Raw genomic sequence first — 11788 nt, forward strand, 5'->3', positions numbered from 1 at the left:
CTCACAATGTGCTGCGTGATCTGGTTTGCATATATTCCTGTATTACCGTACCTTATTGTTGTATGCCATCCCAAATATTGTCTGTAACCCTAACTAATGTCCAGCGCTGTGTAATATATTGGCTCTTTATAAATACAATACATTTGCTGTGTATGAACTCCATAAGAGATAGGCTCTGGATAGTGCAGAAGAGAGTATGGTGGTCTAGCTGAATAGGAGTGTGCGTCCCGAACCCATGTAACTGAGGCCTCAACGCTAAAATGAAAGTATGTACATAAACCTATAAGTTGCTTATTTCTGGAGTGCTCAGTGAATGGAAGAAGCAGTATGGACACATAAAAGGCCTGGTTCAGTTTACCACTTTTTAATGCACATTATAATATATTTACATTTATTAGAAAAGCACAATAGTCTGTGCATTGCACCTACATTCCAGTTGCATTGCAGAATAATTCTGCATGTCATCTCACTGCCCATACAATTCTATGGGCCTGTTCACCGTACTACGTTGTAATTGATCGCATTATTCTAACTCGCTGCATGCAGGCTTTGTATTAAAGTCTATGACCAGTCTCCACTGCAGTTCACGCATGCATTATGCAACTGACCACTGTGAACCTTGCCTGAAAGCAAAGAATTGCCCCATATTTGACCTGCGGCCGTGCTCAGATGTGATTCCATGTTATGGATGTCTCTTCTCTGCCTGCGCCAGGGGCTGACAGGTAGTAAGGCTGAGCGTTCGAAATGCAACGTACGCGACTGCACGCTATCTGCAGTGTGTTGCGCAGCTGATCAGGTGATCACCTCTATGCTGGGGAAGTGACTCCCACTCTCCTAGCAGCAAGGAACTACAGGGCCAAGCCAGCCAGTAACTTTAATGCTAGGTTCACAGTGGTCAGTTGCATAACGCGTTATAATGGGTGTGAATTGCAATGGAGACTGGACATAGACTTTTACACAAATCATGCATGCAGGGAGTTAGAATAATAAGATCCATTACAATGCAGTACTGAGAACAGACCCATAGAATTGTATGGGCAGGGAGCGGACATGCAGAAATATTCTGCAACACAACTGAGCACTGTGAACTAGCCCTCAATAGAATTATTCTAAGGCTGGATTCACAGTGGTCAGTTGCATAACCCACGCATTAGAATAGGTGGGAACTGCAATGGAGACTAGAAATAGACTTTTAGGCTAGTGTGAGAGAACGCGGAAAAGCCGCCGCATGTACTGACAGCAAGGCGGCTGGTTCCGCGTCCAGCGCGGCGGTTTGCACGCAGCAGCGTGCAGCTGGTGTGGCTGAGCCTGTTAGTTCACATAGGTTTAGGAATACGTGCGCGCGCTGAGAGGCAGAACTTTTATGGTGGCCAAGGAGGGATCAGCTGACCAGGCTGGTCAGCTGACCTCAGAGCGGGTAACCATTGGTCCATCACTTAGGGGTGGCGCCAGAGAGCGCTGCTCTATATATTGTTACTGCTGGCCACTCACAAGTTGTCTGCCGTTGCGAACACTACGTTGAAGCACTCAGACCTTAGTCAGATCCAACAGTGTGTCTGAACCAGGAGGACCTGGGAAGTCACACTGAGCCAGATTACTTGTGTTATTATTCTGTTATTCATTAGACTAGTTCCAGGGTGTAGAGGCCACGGACCTCACACCCAAGACTAGGGAATTTGTGTTATCATTCTGTTATACTTCAGACTAGTTCCAGGGTGTAGAGACCACGGACCTCACACCCAAGACTAGGGAACTAGTGTTATCATTCTGTTATACATCAGACTAGTTCCAGGGTGTAGAGACCACGGACCTCACACCTAAGACTAGGCATTGTTTGATATCTGTTATGACCTATTGCTTTCCTGACTATCCCTCCGCTCTCTGATTCGGTACCACGCATATCTGATACTCCGTTTCCAAACCCTGCCTTTCTTGGATACCGAATCAGCCTTCTGTCTTTATACTTTATCTGTCCGTGTGTTGCCAACCTGGCTTGCCCGACCTCGAGAGCTATCTCTCTACATTAAGAGATAGTCTCCAAGATCAGTCAGTGACATCCACCTTCAGGTGTCACTCACTCTCTGGTCCTTCCTAACTTCAGCCTGACTCCACCCCTTGGAGAGTCTCAGGCTGCTGGGAGGTTTCTGTACTCTCTAAAAGCAGTATTGCCCATACTGCCTAAGATCACCTGCTCAGCAGGTGCGTTACTCAAAGTTATACTGTTACACCAAACACTCACGATTACATACAGGTGTCCAGAGGTTAGTACTATATCTGTATTATTGGTGATTCTGCAGATCACCAATAATCAGATTCTCTCTGCGTGCAGACACCGATCGTTACAGCTAGGTTCACAGTGGTCAGTTGCATAACACATGCATTATATTAACTGTGACCTACAGTGGAGACCAGACATGGCCTCAATTCACTAAGCTTATCTCCTGTCTTTAATAACGTTTCTAGAGCTGTCACCATGGTGATGAGGCATATAGTATTTAGGAAACCTTTTACCTCAGGCAAAGCTAAAGTTAACTCTTCTGTCTTTAAGTTAACGTTTCAATCCTTAAAATAACTACAGAATTAGACATAAAAAGGTAGATAACCGAGAGCCCAATATAGTGTAGTATGTATTAGAACAGGGGAGGATGTAATGTGAAACGTAAGTACTATACTTACAAACCAGGGTTACCTCCAAGGCAACCACTGAAAAGGCAGGTGGGGAGAACAAGCCTGTCCCCACTCAGGAGAAAATCCCGCTTCTTCAGGCAATAAACAGGAGTGATACACAGCACGGAGTCAAGGGATCGCTTGGCACCTTGACTCCGTGTTGTGTATCACTGCTGTTTATTGCCTGAAGAAGCGGGATTTTGCCTGCGAAACGCGTTGCAACTTTTCTTGGGAGTATATGAATAAATCGTGTTCTACTTTAAATCGACAGTACATGTGTCTGTTTTGGGTTGGCTGGTCCACCACCGCAACCCGAACGTTTTAAACGTTTTAGTAACTTTTTATCCTACTGGCGCCTCTGTACAACTCTGCGTATACAGAATTAGACAGGCTGTTAATTAACTGCATGTGACAATAACTACAGAGGAGGTAACTTAAGGAATGAAGAGATAAGATTACTCTCTCACTGTGTGGTGGTAAGTTTTCTCTTGCCTTATTATCTCCAGCATGATCTTAGTGAATTGAGGCCATAGACTTTTAAGAGAACTTTTATCAGGAAAAAAAGGCAGAGGAGAGTAAGGGACGAAATGACATCAGGAGTGGCTTCAAAATAGCCACAGTTAAAATGGAAAATACTAAGAAGGATTTTCTCTTTTTTTACGGTAGAAAAATCACTAAAATCAAACCGTGGACAGTGCAATACATATGTTATGCAAGTAGAGCAAGTATTTATCTACTTATATATGTGGGTTTTTTTTCTAAGATAGCATGGCTGACAGCTGCTCTTTAACCTTCTGGGCGGTAAGCCCGAGCTGAGCTCGGGCTATGCCGCGCAGGAAGATATCTCAGCCCCTGGTGGGGCGATTTGCTCCATTTAAAATGCTGTACGCGCAGCTAGCACTTTGCTAGCCGCGCGTACAGCTTGATCGCCGCCGCTCTGCGGCGATCGCCCGCACGCAGCGGCGCAAGAGGCCCCCCCCCGCCAGAGCCCTGCCCGGACCAATGAGTTCCGGGCAGCGCTATGGGCTGGATCGGAGGCGTCTGACGTCAGGACGTCGGCTGACGTCCATGACGTCATTCCGATCGTCGCCATGGCGACAGGAGAAGCCAAACAGGGGAGCGCGTTATATACGCGTTCCCCTGTTTGCTATTGATGCCGGCGACGATGGCACTAGAGGGACACAGGCGCCCTCTAGTGGTGTTTCATGTAGCTACCACTCTGGTAGCTTCACATGAAAACAAAAAAAAAACAACATTTTTTTTAAAAAAAAGGATTTTTGCCTATTTGGCAAAAAAAATTAACCGCCAGGGAGGTTAATACAAAGCCTGCATGCAGCAAATTACAATAATGCGATCAGTTACAATGCAGTACTGCAGGGGTCCTCAAATGTTTTGGGTCGAGGGCCGGGTCAAAATACTTCAGACTGCTGGGGGGCCGGAGTATACATAAAATTATGTCTATGCGGGCCAGACAGTGACGCATACCCAGGTGACAACCTGAATTCCAATTGGACAGCAGTGTCACCTGATGTGGAATTTGATTGGAAATCAGCAAAATTACTGCTTTCTGGCTTCCATGTGGATGGGTGGTGCCAGCACTGCTATTCTACATGTGGACCAATATTTAAAGATGTAGCTGACCGCATCTATAAGTAATACATTTTGTGTGTGGGGCCGGTAAAAAAGCCTCAGGGGGCCGCATTCGGCCCGCGGGCCTTAGTTTGAGGACCACTGCAGTACTGTGACCAGGCCCATAGAATTATATGGGCAGCGAGCTGAAATGCAGAATTCTGCACCGAAACTGACCACTGTGAACAATGAGTACCTGAGTCAACATGTGACATGATAAGATAACCATGTACAGTACAAAAATATTAATAAACCAGGCTGTTCTACTGGTTTTATTTTGCTGCCTAAAAGAGTTCATTTCTAGGCATGGAAGTGACAGTTTGTCATGTCACTACCTTGTCGGGAATATAGTCATCTTCACTGATAAACAATGTACAGCCATAAAAGTTTTTCTGGCAAAATACAACTTCTGAGAGCAGAGATAGATAAAATACATTAACTATTGACCTTTTTCTAACGCTGGGACACTTAATAGGCTGCAACTGATTAGAGATGGTAAAACATTCAACCCTACATTGTACATGTGTAACTATATAAGAAAACCGTGAGATACTTAAAAATTACTTTTTTTTTTTTTTTTTGGGTAGGAGGAGGATAAATATGATTGTTTATCTCATCAGTTTCATTTCACCTCCAGTTCCCTTTAATACAAAGCCTGCATACAGCAAGTTAAAATAATGCTATCTGCTACAATGCAGTACTCTGAACAGGCCCATAGAATTGTATGGGCAGTGAGTTCACATGCATAATTACGGTATTCTGCAACTGAGCACTGTACACTAGCCCTAAAAGTTCATGAATTGCTAATGAATACAAATGTATTATCATATGTATTTAAAAATAGAAGACTAATCCAGAGCTTAATTAAGGATTTGTAGTTCTGTGGGTTGTGTCACGGCTATCTATGGAGAGAGACAACCCACAGAACTACAAGTCTGAAATATGCCTCTGAGGCCTCTATAGTGTCTCCCTACACCTCCAAGCACTGAATGCCTCCCACATACCCACACTTCTGTCACACATTGACAGTAACATAGTTTAGCTTTGTACTATTACATCATTTGGTATCCATGACATAAAGCCAATGTAGCCTTCTAGTATTTGGCTACAACAGATATACATTACCAAATTTGAATAAAAAAAAAAAAAAAACTTTGATTAACTATTCCATTGTCCATAGGCAAAAGAGTGCTTAGGTAGTGAAAAATAAAACCAGTTGTCACATATGAAGCCATTATTCATACACCGCTCCTGATACCCATATGCTTGAGTCCTAGTGGCCATTTGCATGAGGAAATTCAGATTTCCTGAGCTGCAGCAGGATGTACAATCCTGCTACACCAAAGCAAAAAATAACAGACCATTCTAAGGTGCTTCATCAATATTTTGTGGATTGGAATTTTATGTAGAGGACCTGACTGCAAAGAGACAGACTGGTGAACAAAATGATAGAACCGTATGTACCTCAGATGATGACAACACACACAAGCTCACATGGTCCATGCATGTCTGTGTGCTGATGGATCAGCTCTGATCCAAGCAAGTTAATGGAAAGGGGAAGTCACTTTATGCTGCGCCTCTCGGTGTAACATTCACTAAAAGCATAACCACAGCAGCAGCACGAATAATGATACAACAATAGCATTTCACAAATAAATTGCTAGTATACAGAACCGCCAAGCAAAACAATTAATATGCTTCAGTGTTGTTCTCTCGGGATCTTAAGAGGCCTAAGCAGTTTGTAACATAGAGGTTAAATAGCCAGAGCACCTTTAGTAATGAAGTTGCCAAGGTGACTGTTTACTATAATTACAGTGTAGATGTACAAACACGGACAAAGAAAAACATGCAGAAAACTAGACATATATCCACAAAAAGCAGAAGATGTGTGAAGACAATAGGCCTGATTTATTTAGAACCTGCCATACACAGGTTGGATTTTCAGCCAGGTTTACACAATGTGATAGAATTTGCCTGAAAACTCTATTACACAACTGATTGTTTAAACTTCCCCTGATTTGGGGCATTATACAAATTAATCCTAAGACGGGGACTCCCCCAAAATGTATACATACCAGGGGACAAACACTGCAAACGCAGCACAGGAGACTTGGGAGCAGCTGGCGCCAACATACACCGTAATAGGAATCACAGCTATAGCAGCGCACAGTCAGTAACTTTGGCGCCGTCAGAAGATGGAGCTGGAGTTACTTTTAAAACACTGTAATTCGGCCGCCAGCAACAGCTGGAAGCCGAATTAATCATTCTCCACTATCCACGTGGACCTAGAGGGGGAATAGTATTTAATGCCGCCGGGAACTTGTGCAGCAGCAGGATAAGCCATATACTGGCGGTATCCTGCACCCAAGTCTCCCGGCGGCTAATTCTCTCGGACGCCTGGGTGATTCCTCCAGCCCCCTTCAGGCTGATCGCTCCCTCGCCATCTTCATGGGCCGGAGGAGCACTACGGGTGGCCGGGAGCACAACAGGGGAGCGCATGCCGGCCTGACTGCACATGCGCCATCTGGCGGATTAACTGGGGCACCTTGCAGAGGATAGAGGCGGCCTACAAGGATGGCGAGGAAGCAGTTGGCCTAAAAGGGGCTGGAGGAAGCCCCAGGTATACTTTTTCTTCCCCCTCTCAGGTACACTTTAGTTTCACATGAAGAATGAATGAATGTTGCTGTGGGTGCATCAATCACTACTCTCTCACTGACATTCATCTTTTCATTGACTGTATGCTTCACTGTACTGTCGCAACAGGCGGATAACGTGCAGTGTTGCTGTCCTGATCTGTTGTGTTCCTACTGTCATGGGGGATGCAAGACAACAACCACTGTGAATGTGGTCTTAAAAAAAAAAAAAAAAAAAAAACAATTCAGGACAGTGTAAATCTATTTAGAAAAAAAGGTTTTTGCTAGGAGTGCATGCACAAGTCTGTAACAGCGCAACTACTAGCTTATTAACCTTTAAGCAACCCTTACCATGAGGATAGGCTACACTAAAATACTTTCCATTTGCGCGTGCTGCATCACTCAAATGTTTTTGGATCTGCTGTACACATGCACGATTACTGTCTATGGGTCGTTATCGGATGCCTCAGACAACTTTAACCATGCGTATGAATGGGCCTTAACTCTTTGACACTATCCCCCCCAAAAAAATGGCATCATTGTTATGGAACAGTGTTCGCCGCTAGTGTAGTTTAGGAGGCCCAGCAGGAAACCTCATAGCAAAAGTCTACTAACGTGATTGGGTGGATGGCACCCTCTTGAACTGCTAGCTTTCCAATAGATTGTAGTAAACCACACCCACACTATTTAGCCAGTTACAACACTTTGCGATTTAGAAGGAGCTGTGATTGGAGAACTGTTCCCTATGAGGTTTCCTGCTGTATCCCCTAAACTAGACTAGCGTCCAGTGTTCTTAGCATTTCCTTGGCCTCTAATATAACAACCTTACAAGGGTTATGATTATTCACTTACCCAGGAAGGTAGCTCTTTTTTTGTCATGAAGATGGTGCTTGCAGTGACTACTTCTTCATTCTGCAGGGTGTCAAGGGCTGTCTGTAGTCGCGTCCACTTGCCTTTCCTTGTACTTTTCCATCCCAGGTACACAACCAGGCCCAGTATTACAAACAATACACTGAGACCCAGGTAGCCGCACAAGTACACAGGCAGGAGGAGCAGAAGGGTCTTACCCACAGACCATAATGCAGGGACCAGTTCTGGTCCAGAGACAGGAGGAGATGTAGGCTGCACCTCTGCCATGATGAACAAGCTATTGCTTTATAATACCGGCAAGTCAAAAGTCATTTACCAGCAACACCTGCAGAGACAAAAGATGATGCACTGAAATAAATGATGGTGTATAAAAGATACATGAGCTTAAAAAAGAAGGCACACATCTATCATGGTAAAAAAAATCAAAGCTGCAATACCAGTATGTTAACTCAGCTCTTCCTAACTTGCTATAAAATAACATAGACAAACAAAATGGGCAACAAACATACTTGTTCTGATCACCTTGCAATCTAATAATGATACAAAAGAATGTAACTAGCAATGAATTGCACACTGTATTCGTCTTGCAAGCATTTGGACGTCACTAGGCAGCAGTACGGAGACTGGTGATAACTGGGCTATCAGACATCCATGCAGACACACATGCAGTCACAGATAGTGCAGAGAGAGACACATAAGATGCTCAGAGTCTCATACAGAACTTGGCGCAGGGCGGATCCTTGGAGATCCCAGCAGCACCCCACATAACAAAGTCACCCCTCCTTCCAGCCTTGCTATATACATAGTTGGCTGAGCTAGCCATGGGCAAGCAGCGTATAGAGATCGCCCCCAGCACTCACATGCTCGCCCGGGATCACGAACAGACGCCGTTAAATGCAGCGACTTGCCAGTCTCTCTGTGTCCGAGAAGGCGTGACCTCCTCGCCGTCTACCCTCCCCCCAATTGGGTATTTGGCAGTATTGGCCGACCCCTTGTGGAGGCGGGAGGATGACTATATCTTCATTGGTAGATAGAGTCTGACCTCGGAGGGGCGTGGCTAGCAGGCACAGCTGGCACTGAGGCGCCGCTATGAAGCGGCAGCTCTGGGTAGCGGGGAGGATGGCAGTCATCAGTGAGGGTAGAGAGCAGGGCTGCGTATAGCAGCTGGAGCGCCAGGTCATTGCTGGTACAGTTACGTCACTGCTTTCCAGCTGTCCGAGCTCTCCCTAAAATACCAGGTTCATTACTATACAAAGTTTGGGAAACAAAAACTCACCTATGGTCGCACATGGCAGAATGATTGTAGAACTGATCCAGCTCAGCCCCAGTGTTTGTATGCATGTAACCACTTCAGCCTGCAGGTGTTTTCACCTTCAGGATGGAAGCAATTTTCCACTGTCAGCGCTCCAACCATTAATTCGCCAATAACATTATCACTACACATCACACGTAAATAATATATATATATAGATATATATAGATAGATATAATAACTTTATTTTCGATTCATTTTATCAGCAAATACACACACAAAAGAAAAAATACACTATTTCTCCAATTCCACCCCCTATACTTTTAAAATAGGGAATGCTACTATAAGTAAAACCAGCCCCAGATTTACATCACAGGAGCGAGGAGCTGTCCTGGCACCCTAGACTTCACTCTCCATGAACCTACAAACCCCAGCTGAACCGCACCGCAAGTGTGCTGGCTGTCCCAGCTGTCACTCCTCCCTTATTTTCCTTGCCTGTCATAGGTACCTAAAGGTGCCCCTTAGGATTAGGCTGCCCAAGGAACCCTCAGTATTAAGTAGCTAGAGGTGTCCCGACTGAAGGGAGATCTGATCAGTGGAATGCTGAGAGCAGGGTGAGTAAGCTCTCATTTACGCTCTACATGGGACTCTGCATAGGGAAGGACAGAGGGGAAGGCACTGGGGAGGGGAGTGAGCCGACTTTCCATCAAGTGCCTGTAGGCACATGCCTACAGTGCCTTATGGTAAATCCAGCCCTGAGTAAAACCCACCCATTTTATTTGCCCATTAGTCCAAGCTATCATAACATTTCAATTATGTCCCCAGTATGGCGTTAATATACTGTATTATGTTGAAATAAAGGTGTATTTTTTGTGTTTTGGGGTTTGTTTGTTTTTTGCGTCTCATCAATTGTAAGCACTTAGGTACTAAAATAACAGTAATATACCCTCATGAGTAGCCGAGTCCCTAAGGCAACTATTTATGGATTTTTTTTTTTCAATCTTACCTTTTCAGTCTTACTTGGTAACTTGGGGGGGGGGGGGGGGGGGGGCTTTGGAAATCATTAAATTATATTAATTTTTTAATAAAAAAAATCTGTGGTGTTTAATTTAACTTTTTGCCACTCAATGGCGCTAGAAACACTTCTTGGTTTACCAGGAAGTGTTTCTTTTTTGTTTTTTACTTTCATTTACTTTCTTACTTATGAATGGACATGGCCCCTGATCGGGGTCATTCCATTTATACCAGGCACTGCGATTGGTTTGGAGAAGGCTTGCTTCCCTTCCCCAACGACCGACACAGAAATACTGCCGCTCGTAGTGGTGATTCGCTTTCAAACTGAACGAGAATACTCGGCCAGTTTGCCTTTAGCGGGGCTTATCTGGACAAGAATACTTGGCCAGTTTGCCTTTAGCGGGGCTTATCTGGACGAGAATACTTGGCCAGTTTGCCTTTAGCGGGGCTTATCTGGACGAGAATACTTGGCCAGTTTACCTTTAGCGGGGCTTATCTGGACGAGAATACTTGGCCATTTTGCCTTTAGCGGGGCTTATCTGGACGAGAATACTTGGCCAGTTTGCCTTTAGCGGGGATTATCAGGACGAGAATACTCGGTCAGTTTGCCTTTAGCGGGGCTTATCTGGACGAGAATACTCGGCAGTTTGCCTTTAGCGGGGCTTTTCTGGACAAGAATACTTGGCCAGTTTGCCTTTAGCGGGGCTTATCTGGACGAGAATACTTGGCCAGTTTGCCTTTAGCGGGGCTTATCTGGACGAGAATACTTGGCCAGTTTGCCTTTAGCGGGGATTATCAGGACGAGAATACTCGGTCAGTTTGCCTTTAGCGGGGCTTATCTGGACGAGAATACTCGGCCAGTTTGCCTTTAGCGGGGCTTTTCTGGATGAGAATACTCGGCCAGTTTGCCTTTAGCGGGGATTATCTGGACGATTATACTCGTCCAGTTTGCCTTTAGCGGGGATTATCTGGACGAGAATACTCGGCCAGTTTGCCTTTAGCGGGGCTTATCTGCACGAGAATACTCGGCCAGTTTGCCTATAGCGGGGCTTATCTGGACGAGAATACTCGGCCAGATAATTAACATTATTTTCAATTATACATGAAGAGTATTGCCAATTTGTTTAAAAAGTATTGCTAAAAAGGAAAAGTTGTGTTTTTTTCAGAATATAAAAGAAGGAAAAAGCGCCTGCACTAGTTCATACATCTTCAGTGACTGACAGCTGCCTGTCCATTTCCAGGGAGCAGGAGAACCCCTTCTTTTATGTCTGGTTCCCACTACGTCTCTGTCCTCCATTTTATTGCAGCAGACATGCAGAAAGTACTCCTGCTTTCCTAATTCCTAGGGGCCCTTTCACACATACAGTATCTGTTGCTGCTGTGGTAGCAATCAAAAATCTAAGGGATATTTCATCCTGCGTGCACGCCGCTGTCATCATCCATAGTGACTGGCCAAACGGACCCGCAGGACGGAGACCGCCGGCGAGTATAAGAGACTTCTATATGCAATGTTTACAAGTATTGATTGCGTACGTTTTAGCTAAGCAGGGCCTTTTTTATCCAATAAATTACTGTTTTACACTATGTTGAGCTCTCTGCTGGACCAAGGATGTTTGAGTATGGAGGCAATGGCTACCAATATGAGCTGAGATACAAGAAATCTTAGGGTAAGCAGGCACTCTAGGGGGGAATGCAGGCTCCCACTATACATCCTAAGGTGACG

The 11788-nt window shown here is 44.9% G+C and overlaps 1 protein-coding gene across 1 annotated transcript in view; it reads right to left on the minus strand.

Moving 5' to 3' along the window:
* The window catches only part of ESYT1 (extended synaptotagmin 1), a 165761-nt gene extending 157014 nt beyond the window's left edge, over window positions 1–8747 (minus strand). Inside the window, exons 1-2 of the mRNA XM_068267626.1 lie at window positions 8660–8747; window positions 7782–8124 (exon numbers count right to left, since the gene is read on the minus strand). Coding sequence (XP_068123727.1) covers window positions 7782–8066 — 285 coding nt within the window. The 5' untranslated portion in view covers window positions 8067–8124; window positions 8660–8747. The remainder of the gene's footprint in view (window positions 1–7781; window positions 8125–8659) is intronic.
* Between the last annotated feature and the right edge of the window lie 3041 nt (window positions 8748–11788).

The sequence above is a fragment of the Hyperolius riggenbachi genome, chromosome 2, assembly GCF_040937935.1.
Source record: "Hyperolius riggenbachi isolate aHypRig1 chromosome 2, aHypRig1.pri, whole genome shotgun sequence".
Lineage (NCBI taxonomy): Eukaryota > Metazoa > Chordata > Amphibia > Anura > Hyperoliidae > Hyperolius > Hyperolius riggenbachi.